Here is a 17,506-nt window from a genome sequence, read left to right on the forward strand (position 1 = left end):
TGCAAAGGAAAACAGAGAATCTGGGGCTGAAATCTGTGTAGAATTGCACATCCTGTGTCTGATATCTATATCAGTGTTTCCCAACCCTGGCCCTCAATTCACACTGCCCTGCATGTTTTAGGTATTTCCTTGCTTCAGTCCAGCTGATTTCAATTGATGACTGATTAACAGGCGTATGTTGAACTGCAGTCAGATGAATCAGGCACATTAATGCGGGGAAACCTCTAAAACATGTAGGACAGTGAGACTTGACACTGATCTATATGATGCAATGACAAACCGTAAACTGGAGCCAGAATAATGTTAGAAATATAACATTAGGAATAATCGGACACATAGGTACAAATACATATTCATTTATTTCACATACATTTTTTCAACTTTTACTTTTTGTAGTTTTTACAATCTATATGATTCAACAACAAAATGAAGAACTACCACAACAAAGTCCAAATTTTCTACAGGGGAAAATGATGCAGATGTCACTTTTGTAAAATTGACACATGTAGTTAGCCAACCAGCAAAGGTACAGTTAAAGTAAAAAAAGACAAAAATAGGACAAAAAGGTGGTTTGTGACCTGGACTAGGCCGTTTTCAGGATGATCAGAGGTTCGTGTTAGGTCCTGAACAGTGTTAGAGCGTTGGCTTTTGCAAAATTATCAACATTTTCCATAAATATTTATTATTAGTAAATTCTATATGTTTCATATTATCCAGGTGGCAATCGGGGGACAGGGACAGAAACTCAGCCATAGAGGAGAAGCCCTTCCTAAATCAATGGAAACTCGTTCTTGCAGAACATTGGGGTTACAGTTTTGGCTAATGTATCCCATGAATATTGCTATGAATAGTTCTGTTGAATGAATATCCACACAGGTACATAATGAAGCATTCAGTAAACATACTGAACAGAAGAACTCATGGTGTCTTTCATTGTTCAGTGAATAAGCATGGCGCAGGACTAAACAAAGTAGGTTAATAGCTTAGATACAAATTCATACTGTACATTGTGTAGACGAGTCTGTAGTCAACCCAAAACTAAGGGCTTCTTTTTGTACATACAAATTTCAAAAAGTTAATACATGACACCTTTTGCCTTTAGGTCCCCATGGCAACAACTGTTTCCATGCCTCTTCTGAGAAGTCGCCAGCTGGCAGTTATGTAAGACGTGTAATGTGCTTTTCGCTGCTGAATCTCGGCATCAATCCAGTGATTTACAGAATGTCCCTTTATGCTAGATAGTCTACAAAGTTTCACAACCACTTTCATTCTGTCATTCTATTTTCAAAAAAATACTTTATACTCCAGCTGTGTCCACAATCCCGTCCTCTTCCGTCTCGCTTCTATATATGTATTTATAACTTACATCATTTTCATGTTAAAACGCCGCGGACCAGCCTGTCCCTCGGCTGAATCGACATTAGTACCGTTGGACTTTGACCGAGGTACATATTCAACATCGATGTTGTTTTTATGTTTTCCTTTTCCTCTGCTCCACACGAACAGGAGCAGGAAGCAAAACAAGACCACTCCCAGGAAGGTGAAGCAGCCCATAGCAGTGGACACTAAAATAGTCTTCAGGTCCAGACCAAGGGAAATGTTGGCAGTTTCGTTGGCAGTGCCGTTGTTAGGGTCTGTGTAATGCTGGGTCCTGTTGGCGTACAGCGACCCCAGACTTTTCACCGCTAATGAAGCCATCAGGGTGTCATTTCCAGCAGTGTTGGAGGCCAGGCAGAGGTACACGCCACTGTCTTGTATCTCTGCAGACTTGATCTCTAATGTGCCATTGTTGTGCACCGTCAGTCGTCCGTGGTTCCGACTCGTCAGTACTCGTCGACGTGGGGACAGCCACGACACGCTCGGCCTCGGCGTCCCTTCGGCGCTGCAGCGCAGCATTGCCTGCTGGCCCTCATCCACAGTAATTGTTTGGGTTTTATTCTCGCGGATTTTTGGCTTGGTGCATGTTACGTAGTAAGACAGGAGCGCCTCCTTGAACTCCTTGAAAGGCCGACCACGGATCCCCTCGGGTGTGCTGCATTCTGGCTGCGAGTCTCCAAACAAAATGGAGTGCTTTTTCTGCAGGATCCACATGAGACGACAGTCACACACCAAGGGGTTGTTGTTGATCAGAAGGACCTCCAGAGCCTCGGGGGAGTGGAACACGCCCTTTTCCAGGGTGTCCAGGCGGTTGTGGGAGACGTTGAGCACCTTGAGACCCCATAGGCCATGAAAGGCGTGCGGATCGATGGTGGTCAGCTGAGCTCCCACTAGATGCAACTCTCGCAACCGAACCAGCTCCATCAGCATCCCTCCTTCGATGTGGCGGATCCGGTTGAAGGACAGGTTGAGGTGGGTCAGGTAGGGAAGGTGCTTCAGGGCTTGGTAAGGGAAAGAGGATAAGTTGGTGTTGGTTATGAACAATGTGGTCAGGTTCAGGCCATGCAGGGTATTCACTGGCACGTGGTCCAGTGAAGGCCAGTTATCGATTTCTAAATGCCGAAGCCGGAACAGCTTTTTGAAGGAGTACGGATGCAAAGTGCTAATGCTGAGGTAACGGAGATGAAGGCTGACCAGGTTGTGCAGGTGAGAGAGCGCCTCGGTGGGTACAACTGTAAGGTTGCATCGTTCTAAGGTTAATTCCTCCAGGCTCAGGAGTCCACTGAACGCACGGTGAGAAATATAAACCAGGTCGTTGTCTCCCACTTCCAAAGACCTCAGATTATGTAAATCCTGGAACATATAATCCAAAAGAATGACGATCTTGTTGTCACTGATATCCAGTTGGGTTAGATTTGTCAGGGCTGTGAAAACCCCCAGAGGGATGAGCTTGATGCGGTTGCTCTTTAGGCTGAGTGAGTGCATGTTAAACAAGGCGTTAAAAGCTCCAGGCTCGACGTAGCTGATCAGATTCCCACTGAGGTCCAGTTCCTCCAGCCCAGGGAAGTTAATAAAGTCATCAGGGTTGATCATTGTCAGCTTGTTTTTACTCAGGTCCAGGATCCTGGTCTCGGTCGGGATGCCGTCTGGGATGGTGGGCATTCGCTTGCGGTGACAGACGACGGCCTTGGTCTGGGCCGAGCACTCGCAGCGTGAGGGACATCCTAAAGAAGAGCCCACAAAGGCAGCCACTAGTACCAGTCCAAGGAATGGCTGCCAGCAGGAGACGACCGCGTGCAGCATGACTTTGTTCAGACAGTCCACCGTTCTGTCACGGTTCTGCAAAAAACACAAAGACCAGAAAAAGGTTCTTAAATACCAAGTCAGGTTGGAACTAATCTGTTTTCCTGCAAAAACAACGTAAATGACACAGAATAAGACTCAGTCTGATTCTCTAGATCATTTCTAACTTCTGGCTTTTGGTTTTGAGCTGCTAAATAATTCAAACTAAACTAAACTACTGGAACTTTTTCCCAAAGCTTTTCCAACTCGATTAGACCTCCAACATGACGAGGTTCTTCCTGCGTAAATTCAGGAGCTTTTCAAGGTATGAGAAACGTAAAAAACTTTGATTCAGACCACAATACAAATTCCTCAAACATTCATGTTTTAATAAAACGAGGCAGATATGAGGCGCAGTGAGAAAAGGCTGCAGAGTCACATCTGGGTTTCTGTTGTCCTTCATGTCCAGTTCAGCAGAACCAGAAACAGCGACTGAGGTCATCGGTGCAACGCCGTCATCCTGCTAACGCAGTCAGTCAGCTGACTGCGTTAGACAGACAGCTGCACTGGAAATGTCTCAGTCACAACATCTTTGCACATCCTCAGTTTATAAACGCTCATTTTTTTATTTTCACATCACAAATATTTTTGTATGAATCATTAACGGCCGTTTTACATTTATTGCTGTTTTCCAGATTCTAAACAGCTGATATGTTTTTATTGGTCAGCTAAAGGATCATTGAGTTTGAAAAGCTTGTTTCCTACGTCTGTAGTCAGACGAATCCAGCAGAGCGAAGCTCTGACCTGTTGACTCCGTTAGTGAAAGTTATGAAGAAATCTCCAACTGTTTGTTCATTTCCTTAAATACTTTGACCTGGAGAGAAACTCCTCAGGTTGCCCTGCTGATGGAGGACGATCAGAAATAGTTAGATATAAATATTTTTTCATGTTTTATGATCGCGGTTATTTTAAAATAAAAAACTCCCATCATGCAACAGTCACTTCAGAACAGAAAGAAGTTCTGCAGCGTTTCAAACATTTCTTCAGGAAGTAGTGAGCAACTGTGAAGATGAAAGACAATGATTCATGGATGTTACATGATTACAAATAAAAATCTGAAAAGTGTGGTGTGCATTTCTAGTCAACAAAACGCTGCAAATTCACCAGCTGGTTTTTTGGAGTCGTTCTTTTTTTCCTGAACTTTCTTTTTCCAATTCTGCCCCAAAATCAAACAACCACAACTAAATTCAGATTAGACGAGGAGCTTCTGGAAACATACATTTTCTAGTTCTTCCATAGACTCTCAGTTAGTTTTAACTCTACTTTGACTAGGCCATTCTAACCCATACCTCTGATCTTTGGCTGCATGTTGAGGATAAACGTCCTGCCTCAGCCTCAGGTCTTCACCTGAAACATTTGGTAAATATTCTCTATTTTGGTTTGTCTTTCACATAAAGTCTCCAGATCATACGCTGAAGTTTTTATTTTTATCTTAATGTGACAAAGGATTTTTACAGAGTCCTCACATGAGCTAGAACAGGATCTAGAAATCTTCTTCTTGTCTCGTTTTGCTTCATTTGGAGCTACTTTAGTTTTTTCTTGTGGTATTTTTGATTCAGCCTCCAAACAAAAGAAAACTTCTGGATGTTTCTGAATTCCCTGTCTTGGATATTCTGGGTTGTACAAATGAAAATATGTGACAAAGATAATTAAAGATAGATGTCTAAGAAAACTTTAACAGTGCCATCATGATGAATATGCATGCTAATTGAATAGTCTTCAGATTTATTTCATGGTTTATGATTTCTGCAAAAAATGTCTCATTTTAGTTAATATTGATGTAAACACCATTTATTTAAAATATGCATCTCTTCTTTCTTTTTAAAGGTCTGCTGATAATAACTACAAACAGATCAAATTATGTTGTGAGTTCAAAACATGGAAAACAATTATTATTTCACAGTGAAAGTTCAGGGGTTCATTAGTTTAATTACTGTGAGAATGAAGCTGTTCCAGAAGGAATGTCTGACATTTATCTCCATTAATTTGTTGTTTTACTTCCTGGTAGGACCAGAAATAAGGATCTCTGGTTCTGCTGTGAATTCCTCTCTCCGAGTCCAGACAGGATCAAGGAGCGTTTTCTGGAGCAGGTAGAGATCCTGAGCAGAACCTCTCTGGTCCACGAAGCAGAACTTCTGCAGAACCCAGAAATGATTCGGTTTTAATTAGAGCCGAGCAATCAGGGCTCCGATTATCCATCAGCGTCTGTCTGCCCGCCATGCAGAGTGGACACCCGCAGACCTCAAATTATTCACCAACTAATTATCCCCACAGCTCAAAAATGGAGTAAATATTGTTATGCAATTAAAGTATATCTATATAATATCGGACTAAATTGTGGGCATTGCTCTGGTGGAGGTCAGCTTGTTTCACTTCATCTTGGCAATGCTGCTGTATTTAAAATGATAATATTCACTAAACCTACGTGATTAGGAATAATCTAAGAATATTCGAATATTTCTGAATATGTGCTGTGGAAACTTACAGCATGTTAACTGGTCAAGCTGATAAAAGTGCAACAGAAAATGAGTAACAACCTAAAATAACTTGGAAACAAAAGTATTTCATTTCTACGGGTGACTTTGTAAGTTCTGCAGTTTGTTCCCCTTTAGTGTGTAAAATAAATGGTCACTAAGTGTCGGCTGTAAACATTTCACAAAGGCGTTGATCTAAGGTTGAACACCCTGGATTCTCATTTCTACGTGTTGATGAGGATGCAGATAAAAAGCTGGTCTTTGTGCAATCAGCCAATAAAAAGCCTCTGAAAACGTCCGACTTCGTTCATCTGGAAGGTTTTCACACCGTTTGATGGCCTCCGGTTCTGATCGCTGCACAGAACCCAGTTCCTCCTCCTCTCTCTGCTCATCATGCTTTCTTTACCAGCCAATCAGCAGCAACCTTTAGGAAAATAATTAGTGGCAGATTTAGGTGTTTTTACTTGGATAATGGATGCATAAAATGGGAAATGAGGGAAAACCATAAGCAGGAAAATAATAAACACATCATGCAGGATGTGAATTTGCTGCATGCTTGGTTCGGCGTCTGTTCCAACTTTAGAGATTCCATTTCTTTACAGCTGAACTTGCAATAATAAATAATAACTCAGGAGATAGCAGAGAATATTGAAAGAAGGTAACTTAAAAAAAAATCAGTTCCAGAAAGTGAAAACGTTCAACTTAAAAGTTATTTACCTCTAAGGGGAATTCAATGTTGTAACTCATAACATACAAGTTTCTTCACAGAGTCGTGGATTTTGATGCTTTGAGTTAAAAGATTCATCTTTACTGTCCAGTTCGCTCAGCTGCTTTTTAATTGATGATCAATTAAAAAGAAAAATTTAAAAACGACTTTTGTCATTATTCATTTTCACATGAGATTAAAAAATACATCAATGTTTTATTTGTATTTTTGACTTCATCCTCATATGAAAAACATTTATGATTTGATTTGGATATTTATTTGGTGACATGGTGTCTGAAGTGAAGATTTGTTCCCCTGCAGCAGAACAGAGGATTCACTCACAGGCATAAAAACACAAACACATGATTGTTTTCAGATTTTTAACAGTAATAATCTTTAAAAATCATATTTTATTCCCTCTCCACTTCACAACCATTAAGACTCCAGTTTGTGGTTGTAATATAACAAAAGTTTAAGAGGTTTAAACATTTTTGCAGCCAAGATTATTCTTACTTTCTGTGACCATGAAGGAGACACTGATCTACAGACGTTCATCTGACTGCTTAGATTAGAGGCAACAGCAACAAAATCAGGTGAAGTCAGCCTGCAACAAGCTGCAGTTACTCACATGAACACTAGAGGTCTCATATTTTACTACATTTATCACCTCAACAGGTCAACAATGAATTTCAAAAACAAAACAAGGCAATAAAACGTTCAGATTGGTCTATTTAACAGTTAAACCTTATATGGGTTATTAAAACAGTAAAATGATAAATAATGATTATGTTTATTTATGCAACTGCTGCTCTAAAAGAAAAACATTAACATGCAGGTTAGCTCAGGATGTGAGAGTGCAATTAGCCCACCTTTGGAAAACAGCATCAGTGAGTAATCAGGTGGGTCCTAATGAGAGGGACGAGGCGGCGCTGCTGTTATGGAGACGTTCAGCACATGTGAAACAACATGGACGCCTTTAATAAACCCATCCAGTCTCAGGCAACACAATGTGACCCGGATACGAGTCAAAACAATAAGCAGCCAAACGCATCATTAAGGGAGGAACTGAAGGATTCAAACTAAAACAGCCAGAGCTTCACAGTTACTGCAGATGCTCGTCATAAACTGCGCTTCAGCAGGCAAACTCCATAATTCATTAACACAACCACATGAAAAAATCAACACCATCAGAGTGGCACGATTTAGGGTTTTGGGACCCTGAGCCCTTAAAAGAGAAGATCAACAGCCTCAGGGTAATAATGGCCTTCCATGCACAAATGATCCTTCTGCTTGGCTTGCAGAGCGAAGTTAAAGCTCAGTTAATCCGTGTTAATTAGAGATAAACTTGGTAGATTGAGTCTGTTTCTCCTTTTCAGCCTGATAACGCTTGGTTTGGGAATGAGTCAAAGTGCGGCATCAGACAAAACGATCTGAATTCATCCCAGAGGGAAAGCTGTTCGGCTGAGAGCTAATCCTGCGTTTAGTGGCTACAGAAATACAACATTTCTGGAGATAAGCTAACGCTAAGAGGTTGCAAAAGTTAACAGCTACATGTAAAAAACAAAAGCAACATGGCGACACGGAGGACAGCTGACCTATTAGATCATAAATGAGGGAAAAAACATCTACTGTCATTTATTACACAGCAGTATGTGCAACAGATGTGGTAAATATGCATATGATATGAACATTGTTGCACTAGAATATTGATACTGAAGAATAGATGCCATATTCCTTTATTAGTACTTATAGCAGACATATTCACATATACAAAGAAAATCAATACATCAGTAAATTCAGATACGTGGATTAAAGCGAAGCGACACGAAGAATAATTATTTCAAACCAGCAGAAATAAAAAAACATCTGAAATGTGTCAGTTTGTTTAGTCCAGGTTTGTCATAATCAAAGCTAAAAGCTTTTTGGTCACAGATGTATTCCTGAAGCTCTGGATGCTCTAGCTCTATGCTGGATGCTCTAGCTCTATGCTGGATGTTCTAGCTCTATGTGGCTTCAATCATCATCACAAACAGGATTCAGCGTAAATCACATGTGACCCGGTGCTGCTCGTTTCTGACAGGAGTTAAAGGAATTACCAGGAAAGTCAAAGAGTTCTCAGCTAGAGCTTCACAGCTGGTCCCGACCTCACTGCAGCGCCGCAACGACCCAAAACCCAAAACCATTCAACGATGGTCCCGCCCTCACTGCAGCGCCGCAACGACCCAAAACCCAAAACCATTCAACGATGGTCCCGCCCTCACTGCAGCGCCGCAACGACCCAAAACCCAAAACCATTCAACGATGGTCCCGACCTCACTGCAGCGCCGCAACGACCCAAAACCCAAAACCATTCAACAAGGTTTCACATTTAATCCTTAAAAAACAAGAATCTGCCTCAACGTTTGAGAGACATGTGGATACCCGCCATTGCTGTTAACACACAAGATCCAGAACCTCCAGAACCTCCAGGACCTCCAGAACTTAAAGTCCGTTTGCGGGAGGAACTGGTGAAAGCCCAACAGGAGTCTGGTTTCTCCAGACATCCTGAAGCTTCTCCACTGAACACATTTCACTCAGCAAGTTAATAAAACTTTCTTGTATCGTTTAACTTTATTTCACTCATTTATGGACTAATTGGTTTGAATTTCTCTGAGGCTTGTTGCTCATATTTGATGTGAATTTTATGCCATCAGCCTCATTAGAAACTCATGTACTGGGAAACATGAGTTTTCCTGCTGTAGCGATAATCAGCATTAATTAATTTATTTATATTGAATAAAATGTGGTGAAATGATTATGCAATGTGCAGTGAACAAACAATATTTTTTGTTTTACATTTTTATTTCCATGCTGACGGTAATCCTGCCGTCATAGATCACGGATGCCTAAAGGGATTTTCCCCCGTACAGAGATTAGCCCACAGCGGCTGAGAGCTGCACCGCTTCCTGTCCAGAGGTGCAAACATCAGTGTGTCAACAAAAAACCTAAAACCCGAGAGCTGCTGGGGACAAAGACCTACTCCATGAATCATGCCAGATTACCGCCAGCAGGCTGAGACAGACGGATAAACGGTAGGAACCAACAACGAAACACCTTTTCTTTCATACATTCAGTAACAAACTGCAGCACCAGCTTCAACTCGCTGATTGTCTTGACCAGGTTGTTGTCTGTTTAAACCTTTTAAACATTTTTCAAAGGGTAACCCTCACTTCACGCTGAAAAGCCCGGTTAGATAAATGGATGGCCTGATTACAATGCATATGGAGCCAGCATTAACAGTGTGTGGGCTCCTGAGAGCCCTTGGTCTCCTCTGCCCCCCTCCCTGTCTGGTCAGCCTGCATCAGCTCTGAGTCAGGGGGCGTTTCATCTGCGCTCTGACTAAACCACAGGGAGAGTTAAAAGTGATGGCAAACCCCTTTAAACCGCCACCCACACAGCTCTTCCAGGCCAATACTTCCATCTAAATGGTCTAATAAAAACTAAATATACCAAGCAGCCTGCACAACTTCAGACCAAAGGAAGGTCTGAGCCACATCAGAGAAACAATGCAGCAACATATCAGCTGTAATACGAGAAGACATGCATGACTCTCCACAAGCCTGCAGCAAAAACTTACAAAACTGTACGAGTGAAGGAGAAAATCAGTTCCTGTTGCCAACGCAGTTTACAGTGAAGCAATCCAAGTTTATCTGTTTGCAGTGTGATGATGCAAAGATTTACAGAACGTTTAAAATGTTCTCTTATCTAAGCTGACATTTTCTGAGGAAAAACTAAATATAAAATGATTTGCTAAAAAATGTAAAAATATTTACATTCATTGTTTAAAACTTCTTATGTCCAAAAAAAAATACAGGACGGTCAAAGTCAGAGCTCAAGGTCGGTATCAATGATGCTTCTTTAGCGTCTCTGCAGACAGACGAAGATTCAGTCAGGAAGATAAAAAAATAACACAATCACACACAGAATCTGGAAAAGGACGAAATGTTTGGCTATTAATCCCCAGCAGCTGGAGGAGGAGAAGGCAGAACATTTCACAGGCTCATAAAAAATTTTAATTTAAAACATGTAGAGAAACTGTGAAGTTGGTCAGTTACATGTAAATGTTTTGGTTCAGTGAACTCTAACATAAGACGTCTTCAGTGCAGGTGCTGATTGATCAGCTGACCTCACATGACCTCTGTCTGATCAGCTGACCTCACATGACCTCTGTCTGATCAGCTGACCTCACATGACCTCTGTTTGATCAGCTGACCTCACATGACCTCTGTCTGATCAGTTGACCTCACATGACCTCTGTTTCATCAACTGACCTCACATGACCTCTGTCTGATCAGCTGACCTCACATGACCTCTGATTGATCAGCTGACCTCACATGACCTCTGTCTGATCAGCTGACCTCACATGACCTCTGTTTCATCAGCTGACCTCACATGACCTCTGTTAGATAAGCTGACCTCACATGACCTCTGTTTGATCAGCTGACCTCACATGACCTCTGTTTCATCAGCTGACCTCATATGACCTCTGTCTGATCAGCTGACCTCACATGACCTCTGTTTGATAAGCTGACCTCACATGACCTCTGTCTGATCAGCTGACCTCACATGACCTCTGTTTGATCAGCTGACCTCACATGACCTCTGTTTGATAAGCTGACCTCACATGACCTCTGTCTGATCAGCTGACCTCACATGACCTCTGTCTGATCAGCTGACCTCACATGACCTCTGATTGTGACTAAAAACAAACATCCAGCCTGAAAACATCAATTCTTCTCAGGAAATGTTTCTGTGTCTTTTGGTGTTTTTTCTGATGTACTTGAACATAATCTCTGCTCTGGTAGCTAGTGGAGCTGTTATCAGCCGGTTACCATGGCAACCGGAGTGCGTGTGGTGCGAAAGCCGACAGAGAGCGAGAAAGCAGAAAAATAATGTTCATTTGTTCCTAAACATGCAGCCACCGAAATTTCTGAAAGTTCAACAGACGATAAAAACTGGACTAATTCCACATCACAATATTTATAAGTAATTAAATAAAATAAAATATTTCACAAAGTATTTATGAATCCTACAGCAGCAATTATGGGAGGTCTGGACTGCAGTAAAGACATTATTAAAGTACTAAATAGTTTTTGCATCATTTAAATTCACTCCAGAATTATAATCACCATTTAGAAAAAACACAATCTGCCGTGACCTTTGAACTCAGTGAGAGAAAAGGTCAATAAACTAACAGAGTGCAAACCAAGGAGCCGTTTAGGTGATTCAACCGATTTATAGCTAGCTGTTAGCGTCTATCCGCTGCGGTGCATATGAGCATCACAAAGCCTTATTGGTTATTGATCAGGTTCCGTTTCAGCCCCGTAAAACAAAAGGAAAAAACGAAGGAAGGAGGAGAAACTGCAGGTTATTCCACCATGATGGTGGTTCTGATCCTGACTGGAATGTTTCAGTCGATAAAACGTTTTATGGCTCATCCTGCTGATCTTTTTCCAGAGGAAAGTCTCACAGTTTTCGTCATGGTTAGAACGTCACTGCAATCCTTTGTCAGAAATATTCTCCGTCTTCCTTAAGAGCAGCAGAAATTCCCTTCAGCCTCTAATGGAAACAAAATCTGAACATCAATATTACAAACGTTTATTTGAATGGAGTAATTATTGTCTTCTTTTTATTACATAGACTATAAAAGTCTTAAATGACAAGAAGGTCATTCTTCCACTAGTATTGCAACCAGAACTTTACTCTATATTATCTTAAAGAATGCATAAGAAATTAAATTTACATCTGAAAGCAGATACTGATACTTTTCATAAATCTGCTATTTTTTAATATTTGGTTCATTTTGATGTTTGTAAAAAGCTGCTGACTCAGCTTCGGTCTAAAAACTGGAGCTGATATGAAAAAATAAACCCGTCTAGATGAACCAGCTGAGTTTAAAGCATCAGTATAAAATCCAGCGTCATGTCGGTGTGTTCTCACACAAGAAGAATATAATTCCTCATCTATGTTTAGTATATGACTAATTATCCCACCATTAAACTTTCCCATCGACGCTGAATAACTCATGAGGAAGTCCCAGGTGGTCTCACTGCTGGATCCACAAACTTTTTACTTGGAATAATGCTGGGAAGGGAAGCAGTGGGAGTGAAATGAAAAGAGGAAAAACAACAGATCATTAAATTTGAATCCGGATCTGTCGGGCGGCTTGTCAACGGCAACAGCCACAGGCTGCACTCAGTCAAACGAGTGTGAGTAGGTTTGTGTTTGCATTGCCACTGGCTGCTCCAGGTAATGTCACAGCATAAACACTGTTGACTTGTGAAACACTGCAAAACAATGCAGCGAGTTTAATTACATTTTCTTCGCCTCAAGTACAAACACAGAAGTGAGATAAGCAGACACTTGGAGCAACTTTACAACCATTCAACTTTGGCAAAGTGACGTATCGTAAAGAAAATGCTTTCATAATCAAACCATCTGCTGTTTGTGCCAAAGGTTCCCATCAGATTTCAGTTTGATGAAATGAAACATGTCCCACTTTTCAAGCCCCACATTGTGACGAAGGAGAAGGAAGCAGATTAACAGCATTTCTGCAAAATGGAGAAAGTTAAATATTCAAACATTGTTTTATGATTTTACAAACAGAAAACTCAATACAGGAATGTTCTCTGCTTTTTTCAGTGCAAGTATATGAAAAAGCACCAATTTTTTTGTCATAATATAAAACAACATTCTCTATTGCTGCCTTTTATTTTCCTAACATTTAACTTTTTGAGTTGTGTTTATTAATTTCATTCATGTTTGACGTCTTTTTGCTCTATTTGCTTCCTTTGAAAAGTGACGGCATCTGGATTCACTGTGGCGCTTTAGGTAACAGAGCCCTGAGTGATCACTTCAAGCATTGGAGAAGAGTTTGTGTTTTAACTGTCAGTCTGTCAAGGCGATGTGTTCAGAGTAACGTTAAGCTTCTGAACTGGGTTTTTTGTACTTGTTTCTCAAAGCGAACACAGGAAATTACAACTGGAACAACTGGATTCCTGTTTCACTGAAGGACTGAACAGACTGAGTTATTAAAATACATTTGAAACTTCTCACTTCACAATGATGCACTAGTCACATAAATCAGCATAAAATACACAGAAGTTATGGTTGAAATGTATCAATATCTGAAAAATTTCAGGACATGTAAACCTTTGCAAATCTGCATAAAACTACAAGCAATAATCTAGTTTTATTTCTGCAAAGATGAAAAATCTAAAGTGTGTTTTCTGTGAAGCTGTTCAGTTGAAACAAATAAGACCAGCAGTGATCATCCTATGTAACATCTACCTGACAATGACCAGCTGATTCATTTTGGGTCTGAATTTGGTTTTGGAAGCAGAAAAAATGGGCAAGCGGAGGGATTTGAGGAACTTTGATTTTTGGCGGGTAGATGGCTGAGTCACGGCATCTTCTGGGATTTCTGCTTGGAATCAGAAGTCATCCAAAAGAGGAGAACTGATGAAGCTGTGACAGGGTCACGGACAGATTATTAAGGCCTGCTGGGAGAGAAGTTGGCTGGAGTCGTCTGATGGAGAGGAGAAGTCACGTCTGAGTGCACAGAAAGGTCACATCAACAGGAAGTGGCAGAACACGCAGCAGGAAGTTCATGTTGGGTTGATTTCTGACAAAAATCATGCATCTGAACGCAGTTTCTGAACAAACACACTCCTTCAAGGAAGACCGACTTTCCTGATAGTGGTGACCAAACAGTGAAAAACTTTTCTAACCCGGATGTTCAGGCTGGTTGTCCAGCTGGAAGCTGAACTTTGACCCCAGGCTCAGGTCTTCTGACGCCTCTAACAGCTTTTTCTCCAGGATTAAGCTGTTGGCTTTTCCTGACGTTTCTCTGCAGTTATGCTGCTGGAAGACAAACTGACCACTTTTCCTCACTTTCCTCTTCCTCTGCTCTCCAAGCTGCATTATTTGCTGTTATTCTAACTGTTTATGTTTGTTCCTCCCTAGACGCTCCGCCTGGTTCTGATTGGCTGCGGTTCCTTTCTGATGGGAGCCGTCGGCTCAGAAACTGGTTCTCTCTCTCCTCATATCAACTTTTTACTCCTGGATCAGTGATTCTGTTTCTGTTCTGTCTTCTCAAACCTCCAGTCGGTCGTAGCAGATGGTTGTTTGTCCTGAACCAGGTTCTGGTTCTGGTTCTGCTGGAGGTTTCTTCCTGTTAAAGAGGAGTTTTTTTCTCTCCACTGTCGCTACATGCATGCTCAGTATAAATAAGTCCAAATGAGATCCGATATCTGCCAAAACCTTTTCAACTTCCAGAGCCAATGAAAATGTTCTGATTGGCTCAAAGGTTTTTGCTCAGAGCAGCAGAGAGACATTTTGCTATGTTAGTAGAATATGTGACCACTGTGGCGTCTGACTGTAGATCTGTGTGCTCGGGTTTAAAGTGAGTCTGAAGCTGATCGTAATGAGTGAAGATCTGCAGCTGAAGCTGATTAAAAGTTATTGCATTATTATTTAATAACCAGAGATAATCTGTCAAAGCAGAGAAATGATAAATCTGGTCTGATGTAAAACCTTCCTGATCTGATCTCATCTGAGTCACAGTAACATTTTCACACATTTCTACAAAATAACTTTAAAAAAAGTCAAATAAAACTGAGAACAAAGTCAAATCTCCTCTTTGTAATTTAGTCAGAGGTTGGAAATAAAACATTGAGCTGTTGGAAGATTTGTTTCCGTTTGTTGTTGTGTAGAAATCAACAGAGAGACATTAGCACAGTTAGCCAAATCAAGCTAACTAGCTGGCCATGTTTTCCATGATTAAATATATTTATAGTTGACACCAAATTACCCAATAAAAAGATTTTTTTTTATCACTTCCTGATGTGAAATCAAAAGTGGAATCAGCTTCATTTGAAATTTCTCAAACATTATGAGGGAACCGTGTGACAACGAATCGGACCTGATAGGAAACAAACCGACGTTTCAAACCAACGCCAGCGAGGCAGAACGTGTTTTTATAATCGATCAGATGAAGATGGCGGCGGTCCAGCAGGTTCTGATCACTCAGTGAGGATTAAAGCCGACGTCGGGCCCAGCCTGCTGAGCAGCAAGCAGCCAGTTTGGCTCAGTTCTGTTCAGTTCTGTCGGCCTGCAGACACCTGGTGGATCTGAGGATGTTCAGATGATGAGACAGATTCAGGGACGGTCCTGATATCCCAGCAGCATCTATTCATGGGTTGAGTTTTGCTGATGCAGCGCTCCGTGTAATGACGCTCAGCAGATTGTTGAGGCTCCACCTCTGCTAACCTGTCAGTAGAAGTTTGTTGCCACCTGGAGCCTCTGGGCGGGTTTCATCACGGTTCTGTTAGCTGCAGATAAGCTGCAGCCAGCGCCGCTGCAGACAGACCCCTCTGCACAGAAATCATTAACTAGGCCATTTCTCATGGCTCTTCTCTGATTTTCTCCCATCATTTCCCCGCTGACAGTGTCTGGTTACTTAATGACTTTCTTGACTTTTCAGAAGTGAGGAAGTTCGAAGTGCAGCTTTAATCTTTGAAGGAAGCTGAAAGGTAATGCGGAGCTCCGGATGCTTTATTATGAAAACACATTTAAATAATCTTTGGATTTATCAGCTACTCCATGGACCTTCCTCCACATCACTGCAGTTTTAATAAAATGATTTTTTTCTTTCCCCAATGCACTATTTATGTTTCATTCTCCACACAAAGTATACTGATTATTTCTGGTTTTTAATGCAGTTTAATCAGTGTTTGATTTCTCAGATGGGCTAAAAGCTAAAGGTTGCCATATTGGAGCTGAACTCCTGCAGTAGGACATGAATCCTCAGCTCTGAGCTTATCATCTGCAGCAGCCGTTTCATAAAGCAACTGCACCTTTCAGCCTGTTTCTGGCCAGCCTGACGCCATCAGAGTCCATCTGCCGCGGCGCCGCTAATCTGCCCACAGCTTCTGCTTTTAAAATACTTTTCACCTGTTTACACACCCAGAGATTTCAGCAACATACAAACAATCTCCTTCTACACCAATCTCTGGATCATAATTTGTCTGCATTTTGAAGAAATGACTCATCTGTTACTGTTTGAAAAGAAAATATCTGGCGGATGATGCAAAACATAAAGTCCAAAAAGTAAATAAAAAGGATTTTGTTGAGAAATGAATCTCAGTTTTTCTGTTAATGTCAACTTGAGTCACAACTTATGACTCTAAAGTCAGTCTGACTTTCTAATTTATTTACACTTTAATAAATTTTTTAAGTCACATTAACAGTTTTAATAATAAATATCATTTGAGCAATTTACTCGACACTCAAAGCCGTCAGTAAAGGATTGACCTTCATCTTCCCGTCTTGTTTGGTCCCAACAGCTTCACTGTGACTTCAGTGGAAAGGCTCAAGACAAATGTCACTTTTATAAATTTACTATTTTAGCTAGGGTCAAGGCTTTAGCGCGTAAATTTTAATATGTCAAAGATGTAAATGCAATTGATTAAATTTTTCTGAAACCTTGTAACATCTGGAATCTTTGCTTTGGCTCGTTTCTGTAAATCTGACGCTGCGTCCACCAGCAGCAGTGATGGACGAAGTCGCTTCTCTCGGTTAATTTCTGCTTCTAAACGATCTGATTGGACGCTGGGAAAGACTATTGTTGTGTTCAAGTTGTGCTAAAAGGAGTCAGTGAAGCTATTTAAGCCTAAAACAGCATCTCAGTGCTAAACATGTAGCTAATGCTAATGTCAACAACCACAGTCCACATTTCTAAAGAAGCTCCTGAAACTCTGGAGAGCTGAATTTACTCCAGTCTGATGGTTGAAGGTTAGAAACTGTAAATGTCATCATGTCTATTTATTCAATAATTTAGCAGCAAAAAGGCTTTGTGACCATTTTCTGAATTGAAAATGTTACTTATTTTATTAATATATTGCTTTCAGTTAAAATGTGATCATTTACAGACCCTACCATTAACTCAAATAAAATCCCACCACTAGTTTCATCTAAACTTTAAACTTCATAACCATTTCATGCATCTCTCAGCCAGTTAACCATAAAATACCTTTAGGAGCAGATGAACCAAATTTGCATCCATTAT

At 40.9% G+C, this 17,506-nt stretch overlaps 1 protein-coding gene across 6 annotated transcripts in view; it reads right to left on the reverse strand.

Moving 5' to 3' along the window:
• Nucleotides 1–340: 340 nt before the first annotated feature.
• lingo2 (leucine rich repeat and Ig domain containing 2) overlaps nucleotides 341–17,506 on the reverse strand; it is a 199,080-nt gene continuing 181,914 nt past the window's right edge. For all 6 annotated transcript variants that reach the window (XM_032555136.1, XM_032555137.1, XM_032555139.1 and 3 more), the window contains one exon: nucleotides 341–3,216. In XM_032555136.1, coding sequence (XP_032411027.1) covers nucleotides 1,363–3,180 — 1,818 coding nt within the window. In that variant the 5' untranslated portion in view covers nucleotides 3,181–3,216 and the 3' untranslated portion in view covers nucleotides 341–1,362. The remainder of the gene's footprint in view (nucleotides 3,217–17,506) is intronic.

This window comes from Xiphophorus hellerii, chromosome 23, assembly GCF_003331165.1.
Source record: "Xiphophorus hellerii strain 12219 chromosome 23, Xiphophorus_hellerii-4.1, whole genome shotgun sequence".
NCBI classification, from domain to species: domain Eukaryota; kingdom Metazoa; phylum Chordata; class Actinopteri; order Cyprinodontiformes; family Poeciliidae; genus Xiphophorus; species Xiphophorus hellerii.